Source organism: Gopherus flavomarginatus, chromosome 3, assembly GCF_025201925.1.
Source record: "Gopherus flavomarginatus isolate rGopFla2 chromosome 3, rGopFla2.mat.asm, whole genome shotgun sequence".
Lineage (NCBI taxonomy): Eukaryota > Metazoa > Chordata > Testudines > Testudinidae > Gopherus > Gopherus flavomarginatus.
In genome coordinates, this window is record NC_066619.1 from 69,456,840 (window position 1) to 69,473,063 (window position 16,224).

General features: G+C 43.1%; 1 protein-coding gene across 17 annotated transcripts in view; it reads left to right on the top strand.

The window, feature by feature from the left end:
- Positions 1 to 16,224, top strand: part of FER (FER tyrosine kinase) — a 456,227-nt gene that overhangs the window by 84,394 nt on the left and 355,609 nt on the right. For 16 of the 17 annotated variants that reach the window (XM_050945728.1, XM_050945722.1, XM_050945729.1 and 13 more), the window contains 3 exons: positions 2,851 to 3,034; positions 7,699 to 7,836; positions 8,727 to 8,846. In XM_050945728.1, coding sequence (XP_050801685.1) covers positions 2,851 to 3,034; positions 7,699 to 7,836; positions 8,727 to 8,846 — 442 coding nt within the window. The remainder of the gene's footprint in view (positions 1 to 2,850; positions 3,035 to 7,698; positions 7,837 to 8,726; positions 8,847 to 16,224) is intronic. The other variant, XM_050945727.1, reaches the window with a different exon arrangement.

Sequence of the window (16,224 nt, forward strand, 5' to 3'; positions counted from 1 at the left end):
TCACTGAATTCTATTGGCAAAAAAATTCAATCTAGATATAGTCTTGTAGTTGAGTTCTTTATATTAATAGTGAGTCCAAAAACTGTTAGTTAAAAGTTGAGAGTGCATACTAATAATGTGATTTATTCTGAAATGAGTTGTGATATGTTATAAAGGAATCATTTATGGAAAGCAATTACATATCTGAGTTAGAGATAAAAGGAATAATTTGTCCTTTGTAGTAGTGTTTCTGAGGGTGTTGCAATACTGAGGGTCTCTGCAGCAATGTGATGATGATCAACACGAATATGTTCAACTGTGTGCATTTGGTCATCATGGTGCATCGGGTGAACAGCTGCATATATCTATATATATCATAATTTGCATGTAGCAAAATATTGGTAGTGTGGCAGTTCTGTATATGGAAACTCTCTAAAGAATGTTAAGTATTTTGATTTCTGTGTTGTTCTGCAAAAGGTGTTCTACTTTTCCAAGAGATGAACAGTGAATATAACAGTTATAAAAATTAAAAACAACTGCCTGCTGGTTTCATGTTGCCTGAAGAATACAGGCTTTCTCTGGTTGAAGCATAAGAGTATGTCTGTGCCCAGGATCAACAACTTATGGCATGCATTTCAAAGATGGCACGTGAGCTGATTTACTGTGGCACACTGCCGCTGGCCTGGGGTCCCTGCCACCGGCCCTGCTCATCCTGCTGCTGGCCTGGATGGACGGAACCCCAGGCCAATAGCGGGCTGAGCAGGGCCAGTGGCCAGGACCCCAACTGGCAAGGGCTGATGGACGGAACCCCAGACCGGCAGTGATCTGAGCCTGCTGCTGGCCTGGGGTCCCAGCTGCCTGTCCACTCAGCCCATTGCCAGTCTGGGGTTCCATGTGCCAGCCCCTGTAAATGTAAAATGTACTACTGCACGCAAAACTTTAAATTACCTCAAATAAATGAAGACTTGACGCACCACTTCTGAAAGGTTGCCAATTTGTGGTCTATGCTATGGAGGCTTTACTGGCATAGGTAGGCTGCCATAGCTATGCCAGCATTATCCCATAGTGCAGATGCAGCCTATACTGACTGAAGATATTTTTCCATTGGTTTTGGAACACTGCCTCTCTGCGTAATGATACCCATATTGACAGAAGAATTCTTTCATTGATAAACCTGCTTCTACACTGGGGGTTAGGTCAGAATAGATACGGAGCTCAGGGATGTGGGATTTTTAATACCCCTGACTGACATAGCTATGCCGACCTAACTTAAGTGTAGAGGTGCTAGTTCTTCTTTGGGCAAACACAGCATCTAACAATTGTGACCCTGAGAAAAGTACTACAGAGGTATTCAGTTAAGAATGTGGACTCTGCAGAGTAGGAGTTCTATGTAAAGTGTAACTCGAACAATTTAATTTTTGGAGAGTTTAGGAATTCATTCGATCCTGATGTGGACGGTGAAGTAGTTAGCTTAGGTGCCTAAGATAAAGAGTTGACTAGTGAGGGTGTGGAGATGTACATGATTTCTGTTTGGTACACAGAATGTGAAGGGTTCATCTAGATCACTTTATAGCCTGAGAAATCTGTTCCTTCTACATGGGAAAAAACAGGTAAGTAATTGGAAAAATAGTTTTATTACGTGAAAACAAATTATCTTTTAAAACAATTGTGCACAATTACTGTCTTTGTGAAGCTGGGAAATGTGGTTCCACAGTCTGAATTTTTCTGGTTGGAGGCAAAGGGTTTTATTGATAGCTTTAGTACAAGCTTTGTTTGCCCATAAGATAGTGATTTTTTTTTAAAAATGCATTATAATGGTCATGACCATTGAACTTTAAGTGGCAAAAAAATTTTCAGAAACTGTTTAAAAATATTACAATCTCAAACTGCTAGAAATGCAAATATTGTTTTGTGTTTTTTAAAGTATTTTGCTTTATGTAACCGTAGTAGTTGTTGCCTCTTAGAGAGAGATTAATTATCATTTACTCAAGTATTGATCGTATGCTTGCCTTTGTACAAGACACTACTGTTATCAAGAGTGTGTCACAAATATTAAAACACTTGTTGCCTTGGAGAGGTTGTATTTTAAGGCTCTGATCCTGTAATAAGCTCAGTATGGGTGAAGCTCTCTGCCTCCATGGAGTTATTGCAGCATCTTGGCCTGAAAGAAAGACACATAAGACAAAACACTGGAGATGCACAGGAAAATGCCCACTATAGTTAAAAGGGTCTTTAGGGGAGATTTGAATAAAGAATTCAGATCTGTACCTCAGAGTCTTTGGTTAGATAATTTTCAGTTGGATTTTTGAAGTGTGGAGTAGAGTTAATCTCCAGTTTCAAAAGAAGATAACGTGGAGGAAAAGCGATTTGAGAGACTTCATAAGTATTGAATATTGTGGTAGGAAATGGTGAAGCAGATTGAACATTGTATGCATAGATTTGTAGTGTTTGTGTATTTTTGTTATATGCCATCAAATTATTGTAATTTTTGCCATGTATTAGAAGGCAGCTGCTGCGAAGTTTTCATAAACTCCTATTAGGCTATACCTTTGAAAAGCAGTCGGCCAAATCTTGCAGTTCTTAATCAAGACTTATTCAGACAAAAGCTCACTAAATTCACTGGGGGTTGTTGCCATATTTAATCATTGGTAAGAAGAGCAGAATTTGGGCCAATGCAAGAATTAAAAGAATTCTCAGGGTTAGTCTTTTTTAACTATCTGCCTAAAGTTTTAGAAGTGAAAAAAGGGGTGAATTTGTCATGGATCTAAAATGCAATTGTGAATACTTCATTTCTGGTATAATTAACAAGCAGTGATGTAATAGTGTGCTGTTAGATCACTGTATGAATTTTCCCTTTTTCTTTTCCTTCAGGAAAAGACACTGAAAAAGCCAAAGATCGTTACGATAAAGCCACTATGAAACTTCACATGCTGCATAATCAGTATGTGTTGGCACTGAAGGGAGCACAGTTACATCAGCACCAGTACTATGACACTACGCTTCCTCTGTTACTTGATTCGTTACAGAAGATGCAAGAAGAAATGGTTAAAGCACTGTAAGATAATCTTTTACTTTTGCTTTTGATTTGAAATATGTCAATTTTATTTAATATCCCATTTAATTTTTATTTTAGTACTATTAGAAAATAATAAACCAGTGTTATTTATTGCCATAAAATGGAATGGCCAAAAAAGTCAGTGTTTGTTTTGGTGGCAGTTTTCTATAGAGAGTCTGTTCAAATAAATGGGACTTCATGTTTTTCAGGCTTAAGGGAATATGTGGACATGTCAAAGACAGGGCATTCCCCCTATAAACTTTTAAAATTATTAGTTAGGTTTTTTGAGTAAATCCTCAATCTTCATTTTTAAAACTTTGAAATGAATCATTTAATTTAAACTCATATTTGCTAATCCTGCAGATGACACTAATTTTGTGTTGTGATTTCTGCCTTTTCATCATAATCACAGACAGCAGTGTCAATCACGGAGCACAGTGATTTCATGTTTATGTACTGTTTCTATTCACTTCATTGCTGCCTAGATTTCCTTCTGTCTTATCTGGGATTACATGAAATAGGAGTGGTTTTAAATGCACTCAGTTTACATCTGCTCAAATGAGCAATAGAAAGGCAAAATATACCTCAGATGTAAGGCATCACTCATTTCAGCTTATGTGGGACAGTCTTGCTGAACCTGCATGGACTCTGAGCAGTGAGAAAGTGACGTGTCTGGCTCCCTAGGGACTTCTGCTCCGGTTTTCAGAAAGAAGCTTGACCTGCAGGACTCCAGATTCTGATGAGAATCTTTTTTCTAGCTCTTGTACCTCCTGGTATGCCCCCAGGCTCCTGGGATGCAATAGACTTGGTCTGGACAAACTGATTAGTGTAACAGGTCATACATAAATTCATTTAAATATAAAATTCCCCTCAAACCCTTTTCCCATTGACTTCTTTGATCCTGGCCCTGCAGCCATTCTCACTTGTGCCTATAGTGTGTTTGTTTTGGTCTTAGTTTTGTTTGTTTTTTTGTTTTTGTCAGCTAGTAGGGTGAGTCACAAGGACAAGTTGGAGGAATTTGGGGTTGGGTTAGCGAGGAGAGCAGCTACTAGAATAGGAGAAGAAGGAAGAAGCCTCCTGAAAAAAGTATATATTCTCAAGGACCATGGAGAGGACACTGTGGGATCCTTTAAGATCAGAACTTGTCAGGAATTAAACTGATTTCACGAAACAACTTGCTCCTTGATCTTCTTGTTTCCTATTCCTTGCTAATGTCTGACTAGAAAGAGAGGAATAGGTGAGGACAAATTGCTGCTTCCTTAACTTGGTACAATAGAATTCTGTGATCTCTGTAGGAAAGGAGGCAGGGAAAAAATCCAGTTCTTGTCAATGGTACCAGCTGCAGTTAGACACCAGTGGCTGGCCCATGCCAGCTTACTTGGGCTCATGGGATGTAAGCTAAGGGGCTGTTTAATTGTGGTGTAGACACAGGCTCAGGCTGGAGCTCTAGGACCCTGCAAGGTAGGAGGGTCCCAGGGCTCAGGCTACAGCCCAGGCTCAGAAGTCTACATTGCAATTAAATAGCCCTGCGACCTGAGCCCTGTGAGCCTGAGTCAGCTGACATGGGCAAGCTGATGGTATCTGATTGCAGTGTAGACATACCGCTCCTTTCTCTCCCTGGGTCTTGAGAGACGGTTAGCCATCTGACCCAAATTAGCCAGCTACTTTTTGAGTTGTACTTCTCCATCAGCTGCTGAGAGTTTCTTCCACCTGACTGACCAGGATTGATCTACAGAGACCATGTTGATTGTGTCATTAACTCCATATCAAATGTGGGATTTTCAGAAGCTCTGAATATTGGCCTACCTCTGCTTCCATTGAGAATAAGACCACCACTGAGTTCTTTTGAAAATCCTTCCCAAAGTGTGCATAATTTACATGTACGCAAGTTGGATTTTCTAATTGCCAGCCCTGCTGACACAATCTCTATAGAGTTTTTGAGAATCAGGCCAAGTTCTTAACTTAATCATCACCAGTAATAGTGTTTGGGCCACTGTAGGCCCTTAGTTACACCAGTGTGTAGTCGCAGTAGCATCAGTGGAGGTCCGTAGCTGTAAATGATTGTAATTTAATATTGTTGTTTGCAGTGTTGTTTTAGTTGTGTTGGTCCCATGATATTAGAGAGACAAGATGGGTGAGGTAATATCTTTTATTGGACCAACTTCATTTTGTGGAAAAGAAGCTTTCAAGACCTAAAGAAGAGGTCTGTGTAAGCTTGAAAGCTTTGAGTCTCTCCCCAACAGAAGTTGGACCGATAAAAGATATTACCTCACCCACTTTATCTCTGTAATTTTAATAAATAGTTCTGTTGATGCACATGTTGGGATAGAATCCAGCATTTTCTCTCTTATCTGCAGGACCAACAGGAGTATAAAGCAGTAAAAATTTAGTTTTGTCACTAAAGTAGACATGGATATCTGAATACACACAGGATCAGATCTTATAGTAAAAAGGTGCCATTTATAAATAATCACCTTTTTAGTAGAATACTCTTTGTAAAGTGGCGTTCCACTGGAACATTGCTACTATTGGATAACATTGAGTCTAAGGTGGAACCAAAGCTTATGTTACGGGGCATTTCAGGCTAGGATCTGGGTGGCTTTAGTGTGGGGGAGGTGGGACACCTTCATAAGATATGGTTGAATAATCCTGGTTTTATAGACAGGTGGCCCTATAGTTAATTGGTAAGATGTAATATAGCTTCAACTTGATGATAGAATGGAAGAAAATGTCTAGAACTGAAGGGAAGAAGATCTTTATCACAGAAACTATTATAGAAAATAGGCAATTAACCCATTCTACAAGTATCATTTTTTAAGACACGTCTAAATATTTGCTTTCCTAAATGCCCACTTCTTTTTACATTCATCTCAAATAAATCACGTACCTTGTATTTTTAATTTTTTTTTTAATATCTTCCAATGTTAGGTTGAACTTCAATTTTTTTCTTGCCTCCACTGTTTACTCAAATAGTGAGGAAATCTAGGCAAGCAACATTTTGGGGTTCATAAGCATCTACCTGAAAAATTATGACAGGGCAAATAGTTGAATGTTCCTTCTGTGCACTCCACTCTGGTTGGTCAGTAGTGATCAGTTTTTAAATTTTTTTTTGTCTTCCTTCTGAACACAGTGTGATAGCTGAAGTTAATATTGAAAGTGTGAAAAGGTAAAATAGAAAATGGCTATGGAATGCCAAAAATTAAATATTCCTGTTGTTGGGTTTTTTGGTTTGATAGATATAAGAACATAAGAACCTCCATACTGGGTCAGACCAAAGGTCCATCTAGCCCAGTATCCAGTCTTCCGACAGTGGTCAGTGCCAGGTGCCCCATGTGAATGAACAGAGCAGCTAATCATCAAGTGATCCATTCCCTGTCACTCATTCCCAGCTTCTGGCCCCTGATGGACCTGTCCTCCAAGAACTTACCTTGTGCTTGTTTGAACCCTTTTATAGTCTTGGCCTTCATAACATCCTCTGGCAGAGAGTTCCGCAGCTTGACTGTGCGCTGTGTGAAGAAATACTTCCTTTTGTTTGTTTTAAACCTTCTGTTTAAATTTCATTTGGTGACCCCCCCTAGTTCTTGTGTTATGAGAAGAGATAAATAACACTTCCTTATTTACTGTTGTATATATGTTGAAATGTGACATGAGCATGCGTGTTCTTTTTCTGGTGATCTAGTAATAAAATAAAACGTACACGAACTCTGCATTGAGTAGTTCAGAGAGGAGATTTCATTAGTTAAAATGATAGAGAGCAAAAGGTCCCATGGGTCACATGCACGCTGGCCTGTAATATGGAGAATAACTGTGCCATATTTTATTGTCTTAGATTGAACTAGCTCATTCTTTATTAAACCAGTGAGGCAGTGTTGCAGCTCTACATTTTGATGATAAAATGATCAGTGGGGAATTCAGATGAAATACAGCTGCATTTGTTCCTTGGTAATGATATATGGTGTCACGAGTAACCAATAGTGCTGCTTGTGTTAGTGGTTCCTTAATTTGTCTGTTTGGAGGCACTGAGGTGGTGGTAGGGAATATGCTCCCAGAGCCCTCCCTCTCACAGAGTGCCTTTGATCTAGGGGCCATATTTTGGTCTTTTATTTCTTCCAATAATGTACAATCCGATTTCCCCCCCCCCCCTCTCTGTAGCCATTTATAGGAACAACTAACTGCAGAGCACTCAGTTCTGTTTGCTATCGTAATTGAATTTTACATCAGTTACTTCAGAGATGTAACTTAAAATGCAGTAGCAGAACAGAATAAGAATATTAAGAAAATGCTGAATTTTTTAATATTAGTAAAACTGTATGAAGAATGAAAACTAGGAACAAGAACAAAAGTTTACCCCTTTTTGTTGAATTCAGGGTTAAAAATCTTAACTAAGTGTTTTAGTATATTAAAGAATGCCAAGTATTATGAAGGTTCGCACTAAAGGTTTAGAAAAAATAAGAAAATATCTGAATTTGTGTTCTTTTAGTTTGTAAATATATATTTCAAAAAAATCTTAATTCATAAAAACATGCTATGTTGTACATTATATATGCTTTTGGAATGATTTTGGAGGAGTTCTGTGGCCTGTGTTATGCAAGGGGTTAGACTAGATGATCATAATGGTCCCTTCGGGCCTTTGAATCTATGAATTATGGTATTTTTTCCCCCAGAAAAGGAATCCTTGATGAATACAGTCAGATCACCAGTCTTGTAACAGAAGAGATAGTGAATGTCCATAAAGAGATCCAGACTTCTGTTGAACAGATAGACCCTAACTCAGAGTACAATAGCTTCATAGAAGCTCACAGGTATAAACTTTCCATTCTAATCCTTTTATTTATTTTTACCTCTCAAGAAGAAACCATATTCTGTGTTAAACCTTAATACTGAAAAATGGTATATGCTTAGTTTGTTTTCAGTTGGGTTCCTTTAAATTGCTACTTGACTGTAATGCTTTATCCTTATTTGTAAGATTGTCTGACCTGTGTATCTCCATGTAAGTAAACTGTCCAAGGACTTAGTTAAATGATAAAGAAGTCTTAAATGCAGCAATATGTTTTTTAAAAAAGAAAATACTAAATTCTGATAATTACTGATAAAAATATGTAAGCAGACACAATTGTGGGAGTTAGAAATTCTGAGTCACAGCAATGTGATCCTCAACATTAGCTATGTGCTACATTATTTCAAGCAAAGATTGTCTTAAGAATAGGTTTTTTTTGTTCTTTATGGATCTGATCTTGCACATTTGTTACTCGGGTAAGTAGTCCCGGTGAGATCTTGGAATTATGTGCATGCATTTTTATTTTATGTCAGTTACTAATATATAGATTAATATTCATATTATTAGTTAGTCCTAAACTTGCAACTGGATCAGTTATTGTGTACCCATACACCCCTATGGAGTTCCATTAAAAGCCTTAGTTATGTAATAATCTTAATCCAAGGAAATGTCTTCCATTTTATTTTCTAGTGTGTTTTTTAAAACTGTACTCTTCTTTTGAAGGAAAGCGAGCATGTTTCCAGTCTTCGATCTTCTTTTGTTTTCAGTATGATTAAAATATTCTTTTTATTGATATAATCTTTTAGAAAGGAACAAATATTTAGCTTCTGAGCTACACTTTGTGTGTGTGTGTGTGTGTGTGTGTGTACATATACTGTGTAATATAAATCTTAAGCTATTTTGTATACGTAACAGGTCACCAGAGAATGTAGAACAAGAAATAGTGTTTGATACATCTTTACTGGAAGAAAATGAAAATCTTCAAGCTAACGAGATCATGTGGAATAACTTAACAGCAGAAAGCTTGCAAGGAATGTACGTATTTCTCAAAAAATGTGGCATCCTTTTTGACTGTGTAATAAAATTCCAGAAATGACACTCTGTGTCACTATGAAGCCTAGAATGTCTGTTGAGTCATTGTGAAGTGATGGAAACAGCTACAAGCATGGTTAAGAGTGTTTTGTTCAAAATATCACCAGATTGTGAAACCCCAGGATGGTACAGTCTGTTACTGTCAAGATTTTTAACTTCTTAATTATTTTGACTTTATGAATTACACCTGTGTAGTATATAGCTACAATAAGGCATGTATCTATGCTATCCCAAGAGTCCTAATCCATTGTAATATCAGAGGTAACTCAACCAATTACTCTACAGGTAATTTGCATACAACAATTTCGTTGGTTGTATGAGGGAGAATGGGTTACTTGGCTCAGCTGCCACACTGGAGCAGCTCATATAATTCTCCAAGCACAGTAAGACTTACACACAACACCATTATTTATACACATTAACACCAAACACACAGAGCCCATCACTGCAGCACACACACTCATTTGCCACCCTCATAAATGAACACAAATTTCCCAGGATATTTCCCCCAGACACAAATCAACACCAGCAGCACACACAATAACCCATAACATCACTGTGAAGCCTAGAATGTCTGTTGAGTTAGTGTGAAGCGATGGAGACAGCTACAAGCATGACTTGAGAACTCTTTTTATTTGGATTATAATCAAGTTCAATCTTCATCTAGAAGGTAATAAGGTGATAAGTACAAATCATGACAAACCAACCTAGTAGCTTTCTTTGACAGAGTAACAAGCCTTGTGGATAAGGGGGAAGCGGCTGATGTTGCGTAGCTTGACTTTAGTAAGTCTTTTGATACTGTTTTGCATGACCTCATACACAAACTAGGAAATACAACCTAGATGGAGCTACTATATGGTGGATGCATACTGGCTGGAAAACCATTGCCAGAGAGTAGTCATCAATGGTTCACAGTCAAGCTGGAAGGACATATCAAGTGGGGTCCTGGATCCGGTTTTGTTCAATATCTTCATCGATGATTTAGATAATGGTATAGAGTGTTACGCTTATAAAGTTTGTGGATGATACCAAGCTGGAAGGAGTTGCAAGTACTCTGAAGGGTAGAATTAAAATTCGAAATGATCTGGACAGACTGGAGAAATGGTCTAAAGCAGAGGTAGGCAACCTATGTCACGCGTGCCGAAGACAGCACACAAGCTGATTTTCAGTGGCACTTACACTGCCCGGATCCTGGCCACTGGTCCGGGGGGCGCTGCATTTTAATTTAGTTTTAAATGAAGCTTCTTAAACATATTAAAAACCTTATTTATTTTACATAAAACAATAGTTTAGTTATATATTATAGACTTCTAGAAAAAGACCTTCTAAAAATGTTAAAATGTATTACTGGCACGCGAAGCCTTAAATTAGAGTGAGTAAATGAAGACTCAGCACACCACTTCTGAAAGGTTGCTGATCTCTGGTCTAAAGTAAATAGGATGAAATTCAATAAGGACAAATGCAGAGTACTCCACTTCTGAAGGAACAATTAGTTGCACACATGCAAAATGGGAAATGAATACCTAGGAAGAAGTCCTGTGAAAAGGGATCTGGGGTTAGAGTGAATCACAAGCTTAAATATGAGTCAACAGTGTAAAACTGTTGCAAAAAAAGCAGTCATCATTCTGGGATGTATTAGCAGGAGTGTTGTAAGCAAGACATGAAAAGCAATTCTTCTGCTCTACTGTGCCCTGGTTAGGCCTCAACTGGAGTATTGTGTCCAGTTCTGGGTGCCACATTTCAGGAAAGTTGAGGACAAATTGGAGAAAGTCCAAAGAAGAGCAACAAAAATGATTAAAGTTCTAGAAAACATGATCTATGAGGGAAGATTAAAAAAAATTGGCTTTGTTTAGTCTGGAGAAGAGAAGAGTGAGGGGCAACATAACAGTTTTCAAATACATAAAAAGTTGTTACAAGGAGGAGGGAGAAAAAAAATTCTCTTTAACCTCTGAGGATAGGAGAAAAAGCAATGGTCTTATATTGCAGCAGGGGTGATTTAGGTTGGGTATTAAGAAAAACTTCCTAATTGTCAGGATAGTTAAGCACTGGAATAAATTGTGTATGGAGGTTATTGAATCTCTGTATGATCTGCTCTTAAAACACTCTATTGATGAATACCTATTAGAGATGGCAGATAATACTTAGTCCTTCCTTGAGTGCAGGGGACTGGACTAGAAGACCTCTTGAGGTCCCTTCCCATCCTACACTTCTATGATTCTGTGATCAGTGAGATTTGTGGTCTGTTACCAAGCAGGTTTTAAGTTCTCAGCTGTTTTTAGATTTTTTTACACACATTATTTTATGAATTACAGCCATGTCACAGCATAGGCTTCCAGCTACTAGTTACTGTTTGTGTGTTGAGTTCATGCACCCAGCTCATCCTACAGTGCACATAATCAGTTTATCAAATTTAAAAAGATACAAGTTCAGAAATTGTTTTCAAGTTATTTCAAATGATTATCCACTGGTTGGTTTGTTTGCTCCTTGTACAAAATAAATATTTGGAAACAAGTATTAAATTAACACTTCACCTTCAGTATCTTGGTGACGGAATGAATCAAATCACTTCCTGGACTTTTGGTCATTGCTTCAGTAACTACTAATAGTTATTCTGCTTCAAAAAAAACTTTATGGTAACTATAATTTTCAGATGATTAAAAAAAAAAGCCAGGAATTGAAAGGATTTGATCAAGGAGAAAAATCCAGTTCCTATGTGTAAATGTTGTGAGGTTTTTCTGGTCTGTCTAGACCATCTTTCTTAGACCTCAAAGCTTCCCTCTAGTAGTTAGAAAGGGTTAATATATGACATAAAGTATATGTAATAAATAGCTTGAGGTTTGCTAAGAGGGAATTTCACACAGGATAAATAATTTAGGCAGCATGTCTTCATCTTCCAGTTTCTAGACACTTGTGCTTACATAGCTTTTGTTTTCTACATGGTCGTGCAATGCACCAACTTCTTTAAATTAGTGGGTGAGAGGTGTTAAAATATGGTTAATTTATTTTTTGTTAGTTGCCAGTTTTGATTTCCTTAGTAGTTAGCTTTTTGTCACCTTTATTACAGAAAGAAAAGGGAAGGGGTTTTTAGAGGTTAAAAAAAGACAGTTGCATCCTGAAAGTGCTAAAAATCTTACTTGGACAGTTATAAAACTTGAAAGTGACAGAGAAAAAGTATAAAAGTATAGGAAAAGGAGGGATGAGGATTAAAAGAAATAAAACTTCTGTTGTTATATTTACAGTATATTTACAGTAATCCAAAGCTCACATTTTAATGTTTTTAGATAGAGATTGAGTTAATAAGAGATAAGATGTAAATACCATAGTAGGGGAAAAAGGAATGGGAGCAGGGTTAAAGATTGTTTTTGAAGAGGGATTTTGAATTAAGAGATTGAGAATGTTTGCAGCACAGAAAGGAGAGTTGTTCTTCGAGTGATTGCTCACATCCATTCCAGTTAGGTGTGCGCGCTGCGCGTGCACGCTCGTCGGAAACTTTTTACCCTAGCAACTCCAGTGGGCCGGCAGGTCGCCCCCTAGAGTGGTGCCGCCATGGCGCTCGATATATACCCCTGCCGGCCCACCCGCTCCTCAGTTCCTTCTTACCGCCGTGTCGGTCGTTGGAACTGTGGAGCGCGGCATTGCTGTCCTCCACGTCCATAGCTCTCCTTGTTACTACCGTTGTTACTACCGTTGTTAGTTAGTGGTTAAGTATAGTTAGTTAATTAGTTTGTAGTGTAAATAATTTTGTACATAGTTGTTAGCCGGTCTGGGCTGTAGCCCTTCCCGGCACCGGGCTCATGCCTGGTTCACCGGGCTTTAAGCAATGTGCGGCCTGTAAAAAGCCTATGCCAACCAGCGACCCTCACGACGCGTGTCTAAAGTGCCTGGGGGAATCGCACAGGTCGGACAAGTGCCGCATTTGCAAGGCTTTTAAGCCCAGAACAAAGAAGGAGAGAGACCAGAGACTCAGGACTCTCCTAATGGAAGCGGCACTTGACCCAGCAGCTTCGCAGGCCGTGATCTCTACGCCGACACCGGATCGCACCGGCACCGGAAAGACTCCCCGGCACCGACCTTCCCCGGCACCGGGTGCAGAAACAAGACCATCGAAGTCTGCAACTCCAGCCAGGCAGACTCGAATGGAGCGCCCGGCATCGACATCTGCCGCGGCGCTACCGGCACCGTCGACTCCGGGCCCGGTGGGTCTGTCGAGTCCGGTACCGCCGAGCTCCCCCATAAGATCTGGGGTTGAGCTATTGGTCTTGTCCACTCCAGAGACCTTCGCCTCGGCACGGGACCTCATTGCCCTGACTGAGTCAACTCAGCCGCCACCCCCGGTACCTCCGGTGCGGGTAGCATCTAGGGGCAAGCCCATGATGACGGCGCCGTCTCGGGACTCACGCTCGCGATCGAGGTCCCGACGCCACGGTCGCTCGAGATCCCGCCGCCGCTCGCAGTCCCGGCACCGCTCCCCTCGGCGGTACCGGTCGTACTCGCGGCACCGATCGACCTCCAGACGGTCACGGTCTGGCTCCAGCCGCCGATACCGGCACCGTGACTCTAGGAGCCAGTCTCGCCGTCGTTCAGCGCACCGGTCGACCTCCCGGCACCGAGCTGGTGGCAGGTCCCGGTCCCGGTCGACCTCCCGGCACCGCATCGGTGGCAGGTCCCGGTCCCGATCCCGGCACCGAAGCAGCGGCCGGTACCGGTCCAGATCCCAGCAGCGGCCGGTACCGGTCCAGATCCCGGCACCGAGACAGAACTCGGTCCCGATCCCGGCGCCGGTATGATTCCCGGTACCGATCCCCGGCACCGAGAACATCTTTGGTGCCGGACCGCGGAGACTCTTATCAGCCGCGGTCGGCCCCGCCATGGCCTTCCAGACAGCCGTCGGTGTCATCACAAGCGGACAGCGTATATGCGCTGGGCACCGACAGACAAGCGGCTCTATTCCAGGACCCTCCGCAACAGGACCAGGGTCCGCAGCAGTGGGGGTTTTGGACACCCTGGGCGTACCATCAAGCCCAGGGCCCCCAACAGCTTCCTCCTAGGCCTGCAACGGCGGAGCACAGGGTGCCAGAGGCGTCGTTGTCTCGCCCCCCTCCCTCCCCGGATGGAGAGGAAGGATCGAAGCAGCAAGACCATGGTCTTGCTCCTGAGCCAGAGGCGAGGGCTGAGACGGACCCCCCGCTGGACACTTTCTTGCCAGGGGTCCCCTCATCCTCCTCTCCCGACGAAGCGGTGGCTGGCACTTCCTCCAATAGCCCTCCTCCGCTAGATCTCAGGGCACACCAGGACCTCCTTAGGCGAGTAGCGCAGAATCTGAGCCTGCAGGCCGAGGAGGTCTCTGAGATCGAGGACCCTGTCGTCAGCATCCTCTCCTCCGATGCTCCCACCAGGGTCGCCCTACCCTTCATTAGGACGATCCAGGCCAACGCCAATACAATCTGGCAGTCACCGGCCTCCATCCCCCCTACGGCGAGGGGCGTCGAAAGGAAGTACATGGCCCCCTCCAAGGGCTATGAGTACCTCCACGTTCACCCGACACCGTGTTCCCTGGTGGTGCAGTCGGTGAACGAGAGGGAGCGCCACGGACAGGAAGCCCCAGCCCCCAAATCCAAGGAGGCCAGGCGTATGGACCTCCTCGGCCGCAAGGTCTATTCGGCTGGGGCCCTTCAGCTCAGGGTTTCAAATCAGCAAGCCCTTCTTAGCCGCTACGCTTTTAACTCATGGGTGGCAGCGGACAAGTTTAAAGAGCTGCTGCCACAAGAGGCTCGTCAAGAATTCGTGGCGATTCTTGACGAGGGCAAGAAGGTTGCACGAACCTCGTTACAGGCCTCTTTGGACGCTGCAGACTCGGCTGCCCGTACCCTCGCCTCGGGGGTAACGATGCGCCCCATCTCCTGGCTTCAGGTCTCTGGCCTTCCACCGGAGCTCCAATACACCATCCAGGACCTCCCGTTCGAAGGCCAGGGCCTGTTCTCAGAAAAGACAGACCCCAGACTGAAAAGTCTTAAAGACAATCGGGTCATTATGCGCTCCCTCGGGATGCACACGCCGGGGACGCAGCGCAGACCCTACCGGCCGCAACAGCAGCAGCAGTGTAGGCCATACCCCCAGTTCCGCCAGCGGCAGGACCTTAATAGGCGCCGCGGCAGGAATGGAAGGCGCAGACAGTCGGGGAACCAAGGGGGGCAGAATCAAAGCTCCTCCAAGCCCCCGCCTGGGCCCAAACCTTCGTTTTGAAGGTGCGCCCGAGGGCGCAATAACAGTTTCCCCCACGGATCCTTCCCCCCCGTTTTCCAACCGCCTTTAGTTTTTCCTCCAGGCATGGACCCAAATAACATCGGACCGCTGGGTCTTACGCACGGTGCAGACGGGATACCGCCTGCAGTTTGTATCATTTCCTCCCTCCCGCCCCCCTTCCTCGTCCCTCTTCAGGGACCCCTCTCACGAGCAATTCCTTCGACAGGAGGTACAGACGCTCCTCAACAAAGGAGCTATAGAGGTGGTTCCGGAAAACGAGAAAGGCAAGGGGTTTTATTCCCGCTACTTTCTGATCCCCAAGGCCTAGGGAGGCCTCAGGCCTATCCTCGACCTGCGAGAGCTCAACAAGTACCTAGTGAAGTTGAAGTTCCGCATGGTATCCCTGGGGACCATTATCCCATCCCTGGATCCGGGAGACTGGTATGCCGCCCTCGACATGCAGGACGCTTATTTTCACATTGCCATGTGGCCACACCACAGACGTTTCCTTCGATTCGTGGTGGGCCGCCTTCACTACCAATTTGCAGTCCTCCCATTTGGCCTTTCTACGGCTCCGAGGGTATTCACGAAATGCATGGCCGTCGTTGTGGCACATCTTTGGCGCAGTCGTATCCACGTGTTCCCTTACCTAGACGATTGGTTAATTCGGGGCACGTCGGAGCTACAGGTTTGCAGCCACGTCCGCAGGATCACCGGCCTGTTTGCTACCTTGGGCCTCATGATCAACGTGGACAAGTCCACCCTGCTCCCTGCGCAGAGGGTGGAGTTCATTGGGGCCGTCCTGGACTCCACCGTGGCCAGGGCCCTTCTGCCATTGCCAAGGTTCCAGGCGTTGTCGGCGATCGTTCAGCGCTTGCGGGCAGCCCCCTTAACATCAATACGGACATGTCTAACCCTGTTAGGCCACATGGCAGCATGCACATTTGTGACCGGTTACGCTCGGCTCCGCATGAGGCCCCTCCAGTCGTGGCTCATCGCACATTACCGGCCGGCAAGGCAACCACTAGACATGCTGATCACAATCCCCCAGGGGGTGTTGGATTCTCTCAGCTGGTGG